General features: G+C 37.2%; 1 protein-coding gene across 2 annotated transcripts in view; it reads left to right on the forward strand.

The window, feature by feature from the left end:
• The window catches only part of LOC130865307 (leucine zipper protein 2), a 391,653-nt gene that overhangs the window by 209,494 nt on the left and 162,349 nt on the right, over positions 1-19,810 (forward strand). For both annotated transcript variants that reach the window (XM_057756310.1, XM_057756311.1), the window contains exon 5: positions 9,394-9,456. In XM_057756310.1, the coding sequence (XP_057612293.1) occupies positions 9,394-9,456 (63 nt within the window). The remainder of the gene's footprint in view (positions 1-9,393; positions 9,457-19,810) is intronic.

The following is a 19,810-nucleotide window of genomic DNA, read 5'->3' on the forward strand; positions in this document are numbered from 1 at the left end:
ATTTTTAAAGTCACATGTGTGCCAATATTTAGAAGTATGCACATATACAAAAGTGTATGTAGACACATGGTGCTGTTTCAGAATGGTTGTGTGTTGGGAAACAAAGAATTATATTCCAAAATAAAACATATGTCCTTTATGCATTATATGTGTTGGAAGATTATAATGAAGAAAAGCAATTCTCAACCTAAGCTGTCATCATTTTTTAATATTGCTAGTTCTAAGGCAGTGGGATGATGTGAAGAAGTACCATATGATTTGCTTCATTCCTGAACTGAAGCTAAAATATTCGTCACATCACCCAACGTGACAGCAAAAGCCATAAAATGTATGCATTACAAAGAGATCAGCTCATAGAATAAAGCAAAGATTCCAAGTGACCAACTTCAAAGAAAGCCTCTCCTGAGGTGAGTCCAGGTGTGGAAAGGAAAGGACTCTTTTCGTTTTCTTTGATCTTCCCTGCAAAGAACTAAGAAGGAGATGAAAGGAAAATGGTGGGGATAACAGCAAGTATAATTCAGTAACGTTCGGTGCAGACATTGGATTTTCATAGTGGGAACTCTTTATGTGACAAAACTTTCATGGGAATGGACTACTTGGAACATCCTGGGACAGGGGATGATCAAATATCTACGTGAGTTGTGTTAGTCCCACACACATAACAGCAGAACTAGAACACTACTAAATACAAGAAGAAAAGCAAGCAAGCTTCCAAAGTAAAAAAACTCCTGACATATTAGAAATAACAATGAATTGAAATAGTTTAACTATATTAACACAAAATCTTAAAATGGGACATAATAAAATTTAAAATATTAGAAAATATATATAAAGATGCTAAATTTGAAAATTGAAACTTTTACATCATGAACAACTTAGGAAAAGGAACACAAAATAACATTTAAGGAAAACAGCTGCCAAGATACTAATGTTTTCTAAGAAAAAATCTTTACAGAACAAAGGTGTTACTAGCAATGGCTTTGAAAACCCCAGGAAAAACTGAAATTATCCACTCTGCTCTGCCCTAAGCAGTAAAACTTCACACACACACACAGCTTCAAACCCATCAATCTATAAGTAAGAGCAAGGCAAGTGACCAAATATTGTTAAAATACCATTGATAGTGTAAACTGTTACAAATATCTGAGACATCTCCAATAAAGTTATTTTAAAAAGTAAATAAATAATGACAATGGAATTTTTACAAATGTGCCTGGTAAGGCCACAAAATGGCACCAAGAGCAAATGGCAAGCAATTATCTTCACGAACATTGTTGCAGTTACATTAAACGAAATGATATCAAACTTGTTAAATCAGTTATAAAAAGATTACTTATGATGGAGAAGTGAATTCATAACAGAATTCAATGATGGTTCAAATATTTGTATTAATAATGGAAGCATTCTGTATCAATAATATGAAGATAAAGAATACATGATCAACAGATGCACAAAAGACACTTGATAAAATGCAATCACTTCATGAAAAAAAATGAATGAATTAGGAAACAAAGGTCAATATCTTAATGCACAGATCCCTTACAGACTCAAAAGCTAATATTATAGTAAATATTGAAAGTTTGAAACCTTTATGACCCTTAGAGCAAAAAAAAAATGCTAATTTGTCATGACTTTTAGACATCCAAATTGGAAAAGTGAAATTCAGATCATCACTTCTGCAGATGCTATAATCAAATATATCAAAACCCAAAAAACTTTACCAAAAAGGTCTTTTAAATCACGATTGACTTCCTCAGTGCTTAAGGGTACAAAACTCATAAATGTCAATAGTGTTCTCAGGTCCTGATAGTGAACTAGCTAATATAGATACCGGTTCAATGTGCTTTACAATGGCTACAGATTAACAGGAATACATTTAACAGAATAGAGGAAATACACCTATTATAATAGCATTACTTTGGTAATTAAAGAAGTACACACCTCCCAGCACTTGGGAGGCAGAGGCAGGAGGATCTCTGTGAGTTCGAGACCAGCCTGGTCTACAAGAGCTAGTTCCAGGACAGGCTCCAAAACCACAGAGAAACCCTGTCTCGAAAAAACCAAAAAAAAAAAAAAAAAAAAAAGGAGTACACACCACACAACCACATATACCACATACACACATACCACACATGTACACACATACAAACAGAACACACAAACCAGACACATACACTGCATTCATACTCCATACACACATGTTGCAAGGAAGAGCTACTTGTTCATCTTGGCTGCCCGGCTAGCTTAGCCCTGAAACAACCACACAGAAACTGTATTAATTAAATCACTGCTTGGTCCATTAGTTCTAGTTTCTTATTGGCTAACTCTCACATCTTAATTTAGTCCATTTCTATTAATCTGTGTGTTTCTTACCAGGTAAAATTCCCAGCGTCTGTCACCAGCGGATCCATGGCATCTCTCTGACTCTGCTTTCTTCTTCTCATAATTCAGTTCTGTCTTCTCTGCCTACCTAAGTTCTGCCCTATCAGGCCAAGGCAGTTTCTTTATTCATTAACCAATACAAGCAACACACAGAGAGGACCCCACACATACACAACACAAACACACATCATATATACCATACACACACTACATATACATCACACACCACACACACACACCACACAGATACCATATACACACACTGCAGACACACACCACACATACAATATACACATCAGAAACATACTGCATGCACCCATACCACACACACACCACATATACACCATATACACACCACACACACATATCACACACCACACCACACACACACCACACACACCTCACACACACACTACACATACACATACCACATACACATCATACCCGTATATCACATACACCACACAAACCACATACACCACATACACCTCACACACACATCACATACGTAACACATCCATACCACACACACCACAAACATAACATATACACACCACATACACAACATATACACACCACATACTAACACATACACACCACACACACACCACTTACGCCACCACCACCACACACACACACACACACACACACAAACACACACACACACTGGAATGTCTCCCATGTTCATGGAGGTAGACTCCATGGTATGAAAACTTTCCAACTGCCCAATAAGAACTACAGATCCAATGAGATCTCTACCAAAAATGCTTATAAAAACCTTCAACAATCTACAAAAAAATCACATAAATGACAGTGAAAAAGAAAATTCCCTAGCCAAACTTATCTAATTAAAAAACAAAAAAACTTGTGATCCTCCTGCCTTTTTCAACAAATCTTACCAGAGGGGAAACCATAATCAGAAAATTTTGTGTGAAAACATATCTTCAATAAAAGAAAAAAGTAGCAATAAAAAACATGCCAAATTGAAAGCATTATATTATTTTAAAATTTTTATTGATTTTTTTATTGAGCACTACATTTTTCTCTGGTCCCTTCCCTGCCTCTTCCTTCCCCTTCAACCCTCTCTCAAGGTCCCTCATGCTCCCAATTTACTCAGGAGATCTTGTCCTTTTGTATTTTCCATGTAGATTAGATCTCTGTATGTCTCTCTTAGCATTATATCTTAGTATAGACTATTCTGCAGTGATATCATGTCAAAGAAGTATAATATTGAAATAAATTTGTAATCTTAGACCAATAAAGGAGAATGAAGTGCTTAAACTGGGCCTTGGCTTCTCCAGACAGCTGCTCATTTCTTTGTATCATAAAGATACTTGTGCACTTTGCTGGGAATATGAGTCAGTAGAGACCATGGAAAGCCTCTTGGAGTTTCCTTCCAAGAAAAGAGTTACTACGTATGTCCACCAGTCTTGACACTGAGAACTTTTCTTGTTGATGTTTCAATATATCTAATTAAAAGCACTTTAAATAAAGAAGAGGACCCCAAGAGAGATGTACATAGATCTAATCTATATGGGAAGTAGAAAAAGACAAGATCTTCTGAGTAAATTGGGAGCATGGGGACCTTGGGAGAGGGTTGAAGGGGAGGGGAGAGGCAATGAGGGGAGCAGAGAAAAATGTAGAGCTGAATATAATAAATAAATAAGAAAAAGATGATGATAAACAGTCGATAAAGTCCATCCATTATGGCACTTAGAGTTGAGGGAACCTTGAGGTCATGATGAACCTGGTCACAGTGTATCAGCACTCAGCAAACACAGAGATATCTTTCCTGATTCTCAGTTTGTCTGCTTGGCTTCTTTTTATTTTCATTGAAAATGGTATTTTTTAATACAGTATATTATGGTTCTCCTCTCCCAACTGGTCCCATGTCCTTCCCACTTCCCCACCCACCCAAATCTATATATGCCCTTTTCTTTCTCTCTCCCAGTAGAATACAAAGAGATATCCAGAAACATAATAAAAATAAAACTAGATAAATAAAAACAAACTAGGCAGAATAGGACAGAAACACAAAAACAAACGAAAGAACTATAAAGTTCAAGAAAAAATATCAACACATAGGCAAGCACATATTTTGCACAAGCAGAAATTTCATAAAGACACAAAGTAAAAACAAAAAAGCAGAAAACCAAAAACATAATATATGTGTGTGTGTGTGTGCGTGTGTGTGTGTGAGTGTATGTATGTATGTATGTATGTATGTATGTATGTATGTATGTATGTATGTATATACTGAAGACCTGTATGCTTAAAACCAAGAAAACAACAAAGAGCCCTGACAAAACATTATGGGTAAAGAACCTCTAAAAGTGCCACTGAGTTCATTTTGTGTTGATCATCTACTGGTAGGCATTGGGCCTTGGCCTTAAGAGTGGTTTGTATATGCAGTGAGACTCAGTTGGAGAAAACTAATTTTTCCATTTATTAATAGTTATCATTTGGAGATAGCTCCTGGGATAACGATGTGGTCTTATGTCCACTTCCCTTCTCATCATGGGAACCCATCTGGCCCAGACCTGTGCAAATCCTGAGCACACTACCACAGTCTCTGTGGCTTCGTATTTGCACCATCCTGCTGTCATTTAGTTTCTTGGTGTCCTTCATCCTTTCTGCCTTCTCCATGGGTTTCCTTGAGCCCTGAAAGAGGGGAATTGATGGAGACATCCAATTTAGGATGGTCTCTCCACAGCTTGTCCAGCAGTGGGGTCTCTGTGTTTATTTGCATCTACTGTAGTAAAACCCTTCTCTGCTGATGGTTAAGGATGACCGTTAACTGAGGAGATCAGAAACTGTTAGAAGTCACTGTACTCTCACATCACTTCAGCAGAACGGCAGTATTTTGTTTTCCCTTAAGGTCTCTGGCCTGTCTAGTCTCAGGTACTTGACTGCACGAGCAGCGTCAGGCATAGGTTCCATTTCATGAAGTGAACTTTAAATTTAATCAGGTATTGGTTGGTGACTCCCAAAAGCTTTGTGCCACTACTGCGCTAGCACATCTTGCAAGGAGGACACCATTGTTTATCTAAGGTATTATTGGATTAATGTTTACCTTTCTCATTTGGAAGTGTGCAGAGTAACTTTGAGAATCATGAACACTGTTCAGTAGGAATGAATGGTTTATACAGGCAACAGTTCGACTTCTCCATATTTAATGATTTGTGTAGGCGTTTTCTTCAGCAATAGGCCTATGGGTTCTCTTTGACCAAGACTTAGATTAGATGTGACCCACTCCTGGAACTGGAGGCTTTATTTGGTGATGAGAGATGTTTAGTTGGGGTTTCTTTTCCCCATGACCCCATTACTTGGCCATTCCATTTAGATCACCTTCACATGTGTTTTATAAAGCTTCTGCTGGACTAGGTTTCCATATGACCACTCAAATGATCCTTAGTATTTGCTGGCCTCAACAAGTTCTTTCCTTTACTGACCTCCTTGCTCTTCCTCCTGTTCCAGCGCCCACACCCACAACATCCATCCATAACTATCTATTCTATCTGCCTTTCCTAAGATAGTACAAACTTCCTCTACCCCTGACACACCAGTTCCTAACTCTATACCTAACCTGTAGTTATGTGAATTAGAGCCTGCTTATCAACTTAACAGCTGGCATTCACGTATAAGTGAGTGTATACCCTATTGTCATTTGGGATCTAGGTTGTTTTACTCAAAATTATTTTTTTTCCAGCTCCATTCATTTATCTGAGTATTTTATGATATCATTTTTTATCAGCTAAGTAATAGTCTATTGTATAAGGGTACCACATTTTTCTCATCAATTCTTCCACTGAGGGACATCTAGGCTGTTTCTAATTTCCAGCTATTATGAATAGAGCAGAAATGAACAATGGTGAGCAATTGTTTCTGTAGCAGGATGCAGAGTCCTTTGGGTATGTTCCCAAAAGTGATATTGCTCAGCCTTGAGGTAGGTCAGTTCCCATCTTCTTGAGTCACCACTGTACTGATTGCCATAATGGGTGTACAAGTTTACACTCCCCCAGCAATGCATGTCTCTTACTCCACACCTTGCCGTCATTAGCTGTCATTTTTTTTTTTTTGTCTTGGCCATTCTGACTGGTATAAGAAAAAAATCTCAAAGTAATTTTGATTTTCATTTCCCTGAAGACTAAGACTAAGGAGTTGAATATTTCTTTAAGTAGTTCTCAGTTATTTGTGTCTTATTTCTTCTTTAGTCATCTAACCCCTGGGGTGGTGCAACTCACCTTCAGGTTGCCTCTTGCCTTCTAAATAAAACTTCTCTGTTAACTCCTTTACAGATAGGTTTATGAGTGTTTCCCCTGCATTATCTAAATCTAATCAAGCTGGAAATGAAGATTAGCCAGCCCAGAAAGCATGCTAAGAAAATAAAATCCTTATGTCAAAGAGTTTTCCTCACTCTTGTGTTCCCTGAAAGCCTGTCAAAGAAGCCCATGCAAAAGTCCCGGTGTTCATAAACAGGCCAATAAAGAAAATCTGAGACAAACATGCAATGCAAACTTTTAATCTTTTAAGCAAGTGAAGTTTTACCTTTTATTCATTTGGGAAGACATTGTAAGAGTAGATTGATGAGGCTCGAACAAAACAGCTTGGGATTTTTCTTTCTACATTAAAACCCTATGCTAAACATTGAATGCATATGTGTGCTGGACAAGTCTACTGTTGCAAATCAATCACTAATTATTTTGCCTTCTAATACTTCTACAGTAATTAAAGTTGTGCAAGGAAGGGAGGTTTTTATAATTGCCTTGCTCTTGTTCTGATGGGAGGTTGGATTTGAGTCTACAAATATCGTTATACCATTTCATATTTAAAGGAAAGATACTTTTATGGTGACCTTGATTGAATTTTGAATTGTGACCATTTTATCCAAATGAAAGATTGTACAATTCTTCTTTAAAAAGTTACAATAAGTAAAGTATTTTACAGGTCCAAAATAAAATTCTGTGAAATACAATAACAAACCTGTTTATTAAGTCATAAAATGTGAAAAAGAATATATTTCTAAAAATTTGTATTATGTGAACAGTCGATGCCCCTTGAAATGATCATGTTTCAACACACTTTTAATGAAGACAGAAAGATTTGTTTTTGTCTCTGCATGGATATTGCAGTAGGAAATCATTCAGCTTTGGGTCCGCCTTGTCAAAGCCTGGCAGACAGCAGGGATAACAGGCTAGCAGGTGTGACGATGATAATTAAAGATATTAGTGGTGTTTGGAAGCATTTCATGACTCCTGTTAACTTTTATAGCTCAACTTGTCCTGGATGAGACGTAATTCTAAAGCAAGACTTGCCTCAAAGCTTCTAGCCTCCTCAAGCATAAAGACGTTCCTTTCTTCCATGCTTCATCCACAGCACATACTTGGTATTCTTGTCTCTGAAAACCATTATTGAAGTCAATACCAGGAATACTTATTTCTGCAGGGAAGTTATATCCTGCTGGGATTCTAAGCCATTGATCTCAAAATGCTAATATTTTAAAATATTCTGAATATATTTGAGTTTCATATTCTCATATGGCTGTGTGGCGTATTTAAAGAATTACAGGCCTGATAGTGAAATCTATTTCAGTATATTCCTAATAAATGTGAATATTAGCAATGCAAACATACTGAATCTATCAATATATAAAGGTTTGGCATCAGAATAGATTATGTACGAAACTAAGAGTGCTTCAACTATTTCACAATTTAAAGATTTTGATACCAATAAAATACTTATGTATAGAACTAGCTATGAAATTTGTCTATCAGAAAGCATTCCCTGGTTCTGCAGATATATAAATTTTAAATAGCATCTTGCCATTACAGGTAGTTATTTTGCATTACCAAAGGTCTTGAATTCCCCCATGTAATGGGACAGTGATTGTGATTAGTGGTATTTCCTTGATATAAGCATCCCCATAGTTTAAATTTGCCTCAAGAATTAATGATCGAAACAATAGACCTGGTAGTTCTTAAGCATTTTCTGTTTTATATATGCCATCACTATCAAATGATTTGGCTTGAGTTTTCAGTGACAGATGAAGCTATTTTGTTCATGGGTTCTCTAAGGACAGGGTGCTTACAGGTAACATAAGGCTCCAGCAGCCCTTTATGGAAAGCAAAGATCAGGCGTCACGTGCTAGAGTCTTCTAGAAAGTAATACAGCTGTTTCAGCTCTCTAAGACAACAGTGACTCCATCTGGAATCATTCTTATACCTCTCTACCTATGTGACTCAGATACCTGCATATACTAGCTTCGTTCCATCTCTCTGAAACCTGTTATTCTCTTCTTGATAATCATCTGAACACGTCATTTGACTTTCCATACCCAAAATGATGTCAATAACACCTTCTACCCACGTGAGCTACAGAACAGCTGGTTCTCTCTAGGTGCCTTAGCTGAAACATCACAGAAAAGACAATAGATGCTTCTGTAGTTTAGAGTTAAAATCTCGAGTATCTTTTACTGGGTTATGGATTTCTCATGCATGCTACCTGGGAAATAGTCATAATGGAAGCTGCCATGAAAAGATGGATGTAGACGGTGGAACTGAATGCTGGCCTTCTGCTTCTCTTCAAAAGAACCAAAATTATTTAATTCACTATATTTGGAGTTATATCAGTTACTGTGATCTTTACCACCTTGATTAAGTTTTTGATATCAGTAGCCCTAATTTAATCAGTTCCATAATTAGTTGAAAACAAATGTAGATTAGCTGGTATTAAAAAGAACATGAATACATTTCACTAATATAAGATTATGCCTTTGAAAACTTACACAAGCTTTAATGTAATGAACTGTATATATATATATATGTACATATATATAAAATAAAGAATAAAGATCTAAAAAATTAAGGTTTTGGTTAATGAAAACTTTGATCTTTTCTTTTTGAACGTTTATATTAAAACTGTAATAATTTCAGGATACCTCAAAATAATATAAAGTAAAAAAACATAGTAATATATTGAGAATGTATATGCATACTCTTCTATTTTTTTCAGATTAATTTCTTGAAGACTGAAGTGGAAAGAAAGAGCAAAATGATTCGTGACCTACAGAATGAGGTAATTTTCACGTTACAGGAAAATTATACACTAATCAAAGAATACACAAAGAAAATGCACGTAGACTTTTAACCAGAAGTTTGGAGAATTTGAGTGCTCAGCTGAGCTGCAGTAATATAATAATGGAGAACAAAGTGTTGCGAAGAATTACTATCTCACAGCTGCAATGTGCTTAGGAAGTAGAAAAGACTTTATTCCATTGATTTTTATTTTTCAAGATGATTGGAAACTACTTCTAGGTTTGAATATTAAACCTGATTTTTAATTTATCATTCTCTGCATGCAGAAGCCCCTGTTAAAGATTATCATCTGATGTTTCTAACTGCTCTAAAATGATAAGAAATGATACATGTGGATATTTACTTTATGAACAAGCAGTTTTAAGTTTTTAAAAAGCAGTCTATAAATGAAGTAAACAACAAAAGAACTAAATGTCAATGAACATTGTTGTAGAGCAAACTCTAGTAAATTAAAAAGAAAACCCACTTCAGTTCAACTCTGAAAATATGTGGCTGTAAATCTCTCTAAGGTAATCATTCCGTCCTCTTGCCTCAGTGAACACAGTGCTGTGGCGGGGATACGGTATTTCATAATGTAATGGAGTGCTTCGGGTCACTATTCTTAATGGATTCCTGCACTGCCCATAGATGAACAGGTGCTAAGTTTTGCCTCACATACACCCTGAGCCCAAGATGCACTTGGGATATTTTGGTAATATTTTCTAGCAATGTTCTAATCTTATTTCTGGTGACTTGCCATTCTTGGGATGACTTTTGACCAGCCCGTTATTATAACTCTGGCAGAGCCTTTACGACATACTATGAATCATCCTCTTGAGTCCCTAGAGCTACTGGGGACAGTGCCAATGTCCAGGCAGCTCAGCATGGCAGAACTACTTAGCTGCCTCAGGGATCTGGAAGCAAGATGTCAGAAATCAAATCAGTGTAGCTCAGGTGTGTTTGAAGGTTTGGGACATGATCTTTTCCAGTTTCCTCCTAGTCTTAAGGTAGCACCACTGCCTGACCTAGAGGAGTACCACTCCAGTTCATGCCTGTGGCTCCATGGGGACTCTCTTCCATGTCTAAAGGCATTATATACTATCTCCTTTATGTATAAAACTGCATTTCTGAGCTTTAGTACCCACTCTACTCTGTTATGATGTTGTCTTGTTGTGATTGCATATGCAAAACTCCTAGCTGTCAAAGTTGGCATTCTGAGTTTCCAAGTGGATGTGAATATGATTTGGGTAGTTTTCAAATCATTCTAGTAGTTTTGGTCTCTGGTGTATTTCCAAAAGTATCTTCACAACTTTTAATAGGCAAGGATCAGAAATATTGAGTGTAAGGCTAAATGTCTTTGGAAAGGAATAAAGAATTCAAACTTTGGGATGTTCACCAACCACAAAAAACAATGCTTTATTTTTTATAGTGAAAAGGATTGTTAGTTACATATTTATGTGAACGAAGGGGTTAATTTTGATGGTTTGTTGTTTCTGGGTGCAATTTCAAGCAAGCTAACTAGCAAAGAATACGTTTTGCTTTCTGAATCAAGGCTGGAAGTGTCTCTTATAAGAGGCTTTACAGTAAAGCTAATGTGATTGAAATGGCCAAAGTGTAATACACAGAAAAATAAATATGAAAATGGCCTTTATCATATATAACTATAGCAAAGAACTTTCTATTCAGCAAAGGAATTTTGACTTGGCATTTCAGAGGTAATACTCACTGATTGTAGAGATATTCGTTCTCTCAGGGGAGCTGGCGGCCTGCTTACACACACCCTCATTTCAGGTTGTGAGCAACTAATTCCACTATGTAAATTATTATTGAAAATACTGGTGAGCTACTTACATTTGTGGAAATTTAGAATCAGTCAAATTGGGAGTTCATCCATGTTCACAGCCATATCGGCACCATTTTTTCTTACTTGATGGAGCATTATGCCTGTAATTCTTCATAAAAAAGAAAATGTGAATTTTGGTTTTATGTCATTTGTTAAAGTCATTCTACCATTTATCTACTTTGAATTGTTGGCATTTTAGAATATGTGAAAACAATACACATTAGACACTTGAAACTTGTTTAAACCCCAACAATAGTAAGCAATTGCATTCTCATCATTATTAGATTTTGAGGTGATTAACTCATTAATCTGTATGCTTAAGAATTGCATAAGAATTTTCTTAGTAATAGCTTAAACAATCAAAACTTGACAAATAAAAATACCAAAGTATACTTGGCCTCTATCCTGTACTCACAGACATCATAGATATCCTCATAGTTTCTCTACAAACTAAACGGAAGTCCCAGACATTCACTTCACACACATTCTATCATAGCAACACGGAATGAGGATAATTTTTTGGCTTGTTTTAACAGAAATTGCCAGAGAAGATTCTAAATTACTGGCATGCCTACAGCAATCATTACAGCCAGGGAAACAGGAAGTTTAGTTAGTCATGTCTTCATACTTCTGTCCTTAGGTTGTGTAGGCTTTATTCAACTGAAATCAGATATATTTCCCTTGAGAAAGAAGGGTTTACTAGAGAAGAAGATAAGATACCAGAGCGATAAAAGAAAATATATCTTGGAACACACTGACATTTCTATTACCTCCTGATTTCCAAATTCTTTCCTATGGTAAGCTCCAGACCATAGCGTGTAGATCACAGTTTAATAATTTGTGAAACCCAAGGCAAGCCAAATATACTGAAGTACTGTGACTCTCCCAGAGTTGCTCCTTCATCTAGACTTCCTCCTCATTCTAAATATGTTAGGAGTCTACAATCTTCCTGTTTTATCTTTAATGTGTTTATCATCTCCACATCAATGGTGGCAGAAAGCATCTTCTGACATAACACAAGACAAACAATCCCCTCCACGTCTGTGTCTTGAGAGAAATAGAGAATTGCTTTCATTTCAGTCTTCCTGGGTTCGTTACTCCATGACCCTTGTTTTCCATCTCCCCAGCTCTATGAACCCCAGAATCAGCATCATCACTGCTCTATGGGCCCACATAGCTTTGGGTGTCAGCTTGTCATGGTTTCTGCCTCTTAGTAAAACCTTACTTAGTTGTCACTCAAACACATGAACTGAACACAGGAGAGTTGAGGAGTTACAAATTATTAGAGATTTAAGAAAAGGATATTTATGAGAAATTCCATTGCAGAAAACCTAGAAAACTAAAAGGAGTGCTTCTCGCATGAGAGAGCAGATGAATGAACCCCATGTGTAAAACATTAGAGGAAAACGCTAAAAATTCTAAATATAAAAATATTACTTAGAGCAACCAAAGTGGAAACCAGAGTCCCCCAAATAATGGTCATTATTTCAGTGTCATAAAAATAATTCCTCTGTACTATACCTAAATAAAAATCCATGAACCTCCCTTTTAAGACCATTTGTAGCCTCATAAAATTAATTCATAACGGAAATCTTCACATCTTACGCTTCGACTCTTCCTAGCATTTAATGTGTCTGGATTGGATTACATAGACACTAATCTACTTGTCGTTCGCACTCTGCTCTTTTCAGTAGTAAAGGGCATGGTACGTAAAATCTGCCTGTTAATATATAGTAAGTGTGTAGTGCAGTTATGTTAACAATAAGAATTGATTATTTTTTAAATTACAAGAATAAAGACTAACTTTTCAGTATTATATCCCTCATGCATTTTCTTGACCTTGTGAAACTTTTGATCAATGCTTATTGAGTAAAAATAAATAATTCATGAACAAAGAAGTCAAGACCGTGATGGGGTCGCCCACTGAAACAGTCTACCTGAGCTAATGGGAGTTCATCAACTCCAGCCTAACAGGGAAAAAAACAGCAGAGAACAAAATTAGTCCCTCTGAATGTGGATGACAGTTGTATGGTTGAGGCAGATTGTGGGGCCACTGGTAGTGGCATCAGTATTTATCCCTACTGCTTGTACTGGCTTTTTGGGAACTTGTTCTCTTTGGATGGATACCTTGCTCAGTATAGATACAGTAGGAAGGGTTTTGGACCTTCCTGAAAGCAGTGAGCCTTGCCCTCTCTGAGGAGTGGATGGGGGTGGGATGGGGGAGGAAATGAGAGAAGGGGAGGGAGTGGGAACTGGGATTGACATGTAAAATAAAGAAGATAGCTTGTTTTAATAAAATAAAAATAAAGCTATAAATGAATAAATAAATATGCCTTAAGTAGTATGTATTTTTCACAATTTGAGTAGAATGGGCAAATTTCAATATCACATAAAAATGAAACTATGGAATTATGAAGATTATTTCTTTTCACATTTTCCATGTTTATGTATGTTACTTACACAAGCACATACAAGTAAATAAATAATAAAATACATTTCATATATAGAGTAACTCAAAATCATGAATATATAGAGTAGCTCAAAATCATGAATGATCAGCAAAGTGCATGTTAATCAGTGCTGCTAAAATGTACTCCAAGTTTGTTTTTCTTTAGCAAAGAAAGTCAGATCTTACATCAGTTACTGATTTACTTCATTGAAAAAGCAAAAAATAAAAACACTAGAAATAAGGGAGGGAAGAGAGGGAAGGAAAAAATAAACAGGGAAAGATTTTTTTTTTTTTTTAAAAAAGGAGCATGATCTGTTCCCGCTCCCATTTTGATTGAGGTAACCCAGACCCAGAAAGACAATTATCACATGTACTCATACATAAGTGGTTTTTAAACATAAAGGAAAGAAAACGAGCCCACAAATCACAATCCCAAAGAACCTAGACAATAATGAGGACCCTAAGAGAGACATAAATAGATTTAATCTACATGGGAAGTAGAAAAAGACAAGATCTCCTGAGTAAATTGGGAGCATGGGGACCTTGGGAGAAGGTAGAAGAGGAGGGAAGAGGCAAGGAGGGGAGCAAAGAAAAATGTAAAGCTCAATAAAAATGAATAAAAAGAAAAAGGAAAAGAAACAAAAAAGTAAAAACAAGACAAAAAAGCTTGATGTGGGTTGAGATTCAAAAAAAGAGAATTCCTTTAAAGATTTATTTTTATTTGTATGTGTGAGTGTGTGTGTGGTGTGTATGTGTTTGTATATGTGTCTGGTGTGTATGTGTGCATGTGAGCATGTTGTATACATGTATGGATGTTTGTATACATGTCTGAGTGTGTCTTGTGTGTTATGTGTGCATGTGTGAACATTTGATATATATGTATGGGTATATGTGCATGTGTGGGTGTGTGTGCATGTTTGTGTGTCGGGTGGGTAGGTGGGTGTGTTTGTGTCTCTGTGTGTGGGTGTGTCTGTGTGTCTTGTTTGTATATGGGCATGTGAGCATGTGGTACGCGTGTATTGATGTTTGTGTGCATGTGTGAGTGTGTCTGTATATGTGTGTGCTGTGTGTGTATGTGGTATGTGTGTATGGGTATATGTGCATGTGTTAGTGAGTATATGTGTGTGTGTTTGCGTCTGTGTGACATAAGTAAAGGTGTCCATGGAGGCCAGAAGAAGGTTTCAGATGCCTTGAAACTGGAGTAAGCCACTCAATGTGGGTGCTAGGAAAAGAATACATTGTCTGCTAAGCCACATCTCCAAGTCAGGAAAGAATTTTGCCAACATTAGTGATGTAGTTACTTTCACCTGCGAATTTCACTAGTAAAAGGAATTTGGATTTTAAGATCCTGATGATTCTTTAAGTTTCAGCTGTCAGAGCCAGTAATTTTAGACATTTACTTTATAGAAACGACCATATGTAACTCAGTGGGTGACTCCTGAGTGCAAACAATCTCAGTGAGAATCCACTGAAGTGACCATAGGTGTAAGAGCAGTTGCCTGGCTTACTTTAAATTGTTTTTTGATTTACCTGGAGCATTTCTGAATATTCAAGAAATGTTTCTGTTTCCTTGTATTTTTATAAAACAACTGTCAAGGTTTCCTGCCATGTCCTTAGTACGAGTCTTAGAAAGATAGACCGTCTGTAGTTATCAAGGTCATCAACCAAGCTACTTTTATAATTCTATCATTAAACATACATTTATGGCACTAAAATATTAATTTTTAAAAATATGTACAGGTTTTTGATTTATCTCCAGTTAGTATACAATATTGGAAATTTTTTTTGTTGTTTTTTTTGTTTTTTTTATTTTTAATTAATTTATTTATTTAATTATTAAAGATTTCGGCCTCTTCCCCGCCACCACCTTCCATTCCCTCCCTCTCCCCCAATCAAGTCTTCCTTCCTCCTCAGCCCAAAGAGCAAGCAGGTTTCTCTGCCCTGTGGGAGGTCCAAGGACCACCCACCTCCATCCAGGTCTATTAAGGTGAGCATCCAAACTACCTGGGCTCCCACAAAGCCATTACGTGCAATAGGATCAAGAACCCATTGCCATTGTTCTTCAGTTCTCAGTAGTCCTCATTGTCCATTATGTTCAGCGAGACCGGTTTTGTCCCATGCTTTTTCAGTCCCCGGCCAGCTGGCCTTGGTGAGTTCCGGATAGAACATCCCCATTGCCTCAGTGTGTGGGTGCACCCCTCGCAGTCCTGAGTTCCTTGCTCGTGCTCACTCTCCTTCTGCTCCTCCTTTGGATCGTGAGACTTCAGTCCAGTGCTCCAATGTTGGTCTCTGTCTCTGTCTTCTTTCATCGCCTGATGAAGGTTAATATTCAGGGGGATGCTTATATGTTTTTCTTTGGGTTCACCTTCTTATTTAGCTTCTCTAGAATCACGAATTATAGTCTCAATGTCCTTTATTTATGGCTAGAAACCAAATATGAGTGAGTACATCCCATGTTCCTCTTTTTGGGTCTGGCTTACCTCACTCAGGATAGTGTTTTCAATTTCCGTCCATTTGTATGCAAAATTCAAGAAGTCATTGTTTTTTACTGCTGAGTAGTACTCTAATATGTATATATTCCATACTTTCTTCATCCATTCTTCCATTGAAGGACATCTAGGTTGTTTCCAGGTTTTGGCTATTACAAACAATGCTGCTATGAACATAGTTGAGCATTTTTAAATAATTACTTAAAATTATAAACTCTATGTTCCTTCTTCAAGATATTGTGAATTATCAGTATTTGGAAGGAGAACAAGGCCTGAACTTAGGAATAGGAAGACATAGTAGTTCTATCTACTTATCATTGGTCTATCTGTCCATCTATCTACCTTTCTACATGTATCATCAATCTATGCAACATTTCTCACCATCTGCCATCCTAATAGTTTATACTCTATCTATTTCAGTTTCAGCAATTAAATGTTTAAACAGACACTAATGCCAGTCACAAAGTTTTTTTGAGGGTAAAATTGTACAGTTATAAAGACAGCTACCATTGATCTCTTCCTTTTTCTTTCCTAATTAATGTAAAATGAGATTGCATGGATTTCTACATATTAACAATTATGTTACCAATTATACACTGTTCAATCAAAACTGCCTTAATAATGCACACATTTGCCTGAAACAAGTGCCAAAACCATATGCCACAGTTAGCTTTAAACATATTTATTCATGTAATAATTAAGTTTTAAGATGATGAATTATCCTGGATGACACTGAGAGTGATTTAAATCACTCACAAATGTCTTTAGATAAGGAAACAGAAGGCCTGTGAGATAACTGTAGATAAAAGGACCTTTATGCTTGATTTGAGTTCTATCTGTGGACCCAAACGTTGAAAGGGAAGCACCCCTCTAAAGAGTTGTTTCCTGACCTACACAAGTAAGCCATGTGTAGCCAACTGAACACCCCTGCACATACACACACAAAAAATGAACAGGGCAGGAGAGAGAGTGTGAGAGAGGAGTGAGAGAGATTTGACTCATGCATAGGGTAAAGGCAATATGAAGAGGAAGCAAGAGAGACTGGGAGTTTGGAACACAGAAAAACTTCAACTAGAGCCAAGGACTGCCAACAGTACAAAAGAGGCAAGGGGCACGTCACCTTGGGAAGCTCTGGAGGAAACTCACCCCTTGGAAGAGGAAAGGGACAGATTCACCGTGGGATCTCTGGGGGAATCTTAAACTCTATGATTTTGCCCAAATGATTTCTAAATTTTGACTTGTTTCTTTCTAGGACTACAGAATGCAGTTCTATGGTTACCCCCACTGTCTAAATTGCTATTCTATTGCTGTAAAAAGACACCACGACCAAAGCAACTCATATATATTTAAAAAAAAAAGAGCATTTAGTTGAGAATTGCAGAGGTTTACTCCATTATCACGTTGGTAGGAAGCATGGCAACATTCAGGCAGATATGTTCCTGGAGAAGTAGCTGGGAGTTACACCCAGTTCTATAGGCTATGGAAAGAAAGAGCTAGGCACTGGGCCTGGCTGGGGGTTTTGAAACTTCAGTTGGTACTAGGAAGCTGGGTATTCTTGTAATAGTCTGACCATGCTTCTTGTTGCAGAACGTGGACTTTAGGACTCTGGATTAAGAAAGCAGTTGAATTTGTTTTGGAGGGGGGCTTAATGAGCCATATTGGTGGGAGCATGGAAGAGAGTGATGCTGGGAGCAATGTAGACAATGATGGGCCCGTTCAAGATGCTGCAGAGGAAAATACTAGTAAGTGGCCTAGAGAGCATCCTTGTGATATTTTGGCTTTCTCCCTTGGTCCTAAAAATCTGTCTGAGGCTAAATTGAAGAGTTTTGGATGAATAACTTTGTCAAAAGAGATTGACTGGAGCAAGCTGAGCAAGTAAAAATGTAAAATGTATACTTGGAGGAGATAGGGAGTATAAGGGAATGTAATGAGATAAGTCCAGTGCTCAAGAAGATAAAAAGTTTAAAGAAAAACCTGATGCTAAATAGAATAAAAGGAGTGGTAACTTCGGGGCAGGACCCCACTCCGTTAAACTTCCAACTTGTGAGAAGAAATTAAAGAAAAGTGAACAGGGATTAAAGAAAGACATAGGTAGTAGAGGAAACCATAGAAAAGAGAAAGCTGATGAAAATGTATTTGAAAGGGGGGGCTTCATGGTTCTATCTAGCTTTAGAGTCAAGGATACAAGACTGGGGATATAGAAACTAAGGAAAGCTACTGAGGCCAGGTATGTGTCAGTGATGACGATACATAGGGGTTCAGAAAGGCCATTTTGTTAAGCTATGAAAGGGAAGCCTGGATTTTGTTGGAAACTCCAAGATATTGAAGATGCAAGAGCCTTGGGAGACTTGCCAAGGAAAGCTGCTAACAGGGAGTGGAACCAGCCCAAGAGAAAGAAGTGTGTTGTATTGTAGTCAAAAGAGCTGGAAGGAGCTAGTAATCTGAAATGAATTTTGCCATCAGACATGGAGACACAGAGTTTGGAGTTTGGCCAGCTCAGCTGTTTTTCAGTCTTGTTTTAGTCCAGTATTTCTTCGCTATACTCTCTTTCTTCCCTTTTAGAGTGATAATTCACTTTCTGTGCCAGTGTATGTTGGAAATATGCAATCTGAATTTTTATTTTGATTTTACAAGGAGTTACAATTAAGAATGTCTTAAATCTCAGAAGATACTTGAAATTTTAGTTTTGTTTGTTTATTTGTTGTTTTTGTTATGTTTTATTTTTTAACATAATTTCTTAATTGAATCTTTGGGAATTTTACATCATTCAACCCAATTCTACTCATCTCTCAGTCTCTCCATGGTCTATGCATTGATTTTATTGGTTAATGAATAAAGAAAACTGGTTTGGCCTATAGCTTGAGAAGAGGAAGGTGGAGTCAGGGAGAAGCCATGGATCCACTGCCTGATCCTGACATGCTGAAATTTTGCTGGTAGGCCACAACCTCATGGTGATGCACAGATTAATAGAAATGGACTAAATTAAGATGTAATTTAGCCAATAATAAGCTAGAGCTAATGGGCTAAGCAGTAATTTAATTAATACAGTTTCTGTGTAATTATTTTGGGTCTAAGCTACCCGAGTGCCTGGGAAGAACAAGCGACCTCCCTCTAACATCTTTGCATCCTCCCCTCACCCCTGTAGCATTTACCCAAAAGAAAATCTTGAAAAAATCAAACAAAATATGCAAATGAAAAAATTCAAAAGAAAAACAACAACAACAACAACAAAAAAAACAAATCAAAAAACTAAGAGACTCTTTTCTCTTCCATCTTTCCTGCCTCTTCAAGACCTCTTCATTTGTACTGGCTCTGGGTAAGAGAGAACTAATCCTGATGGCATGGACGTAGAGGAGCTGGCTCCACCCCTTCCCTGAGTAGGGTCTCCCAGTGGCCTGGACTGACAAGCTTAACTACCGTCCATGCCCACAGCCAGGCCTGGGGTTGGTGCACACTAACATCTACCCCATCTAGCACTTGCTGTGGCTCATAAAGGGACTGGTCCTATGGAATGATAACCTCCAGATCTTGATGCCTCTGGATCTCTATGACTTGTGGTGGCCACAGAATATTT

Source organism: Chionomys nivalis, chromosome 23 (assembly GCF_950005125.1).
Source record: "Chionomys nivalis chromosome 23, mChiNiv1.1, whole genome shotgun sequence".
Lineage (NCBI taxonomy): Eukaryota > Metazoa > Chordata > Mammalia > Rodentia > Cricetidae > Chionomys > Chionomys nivalis.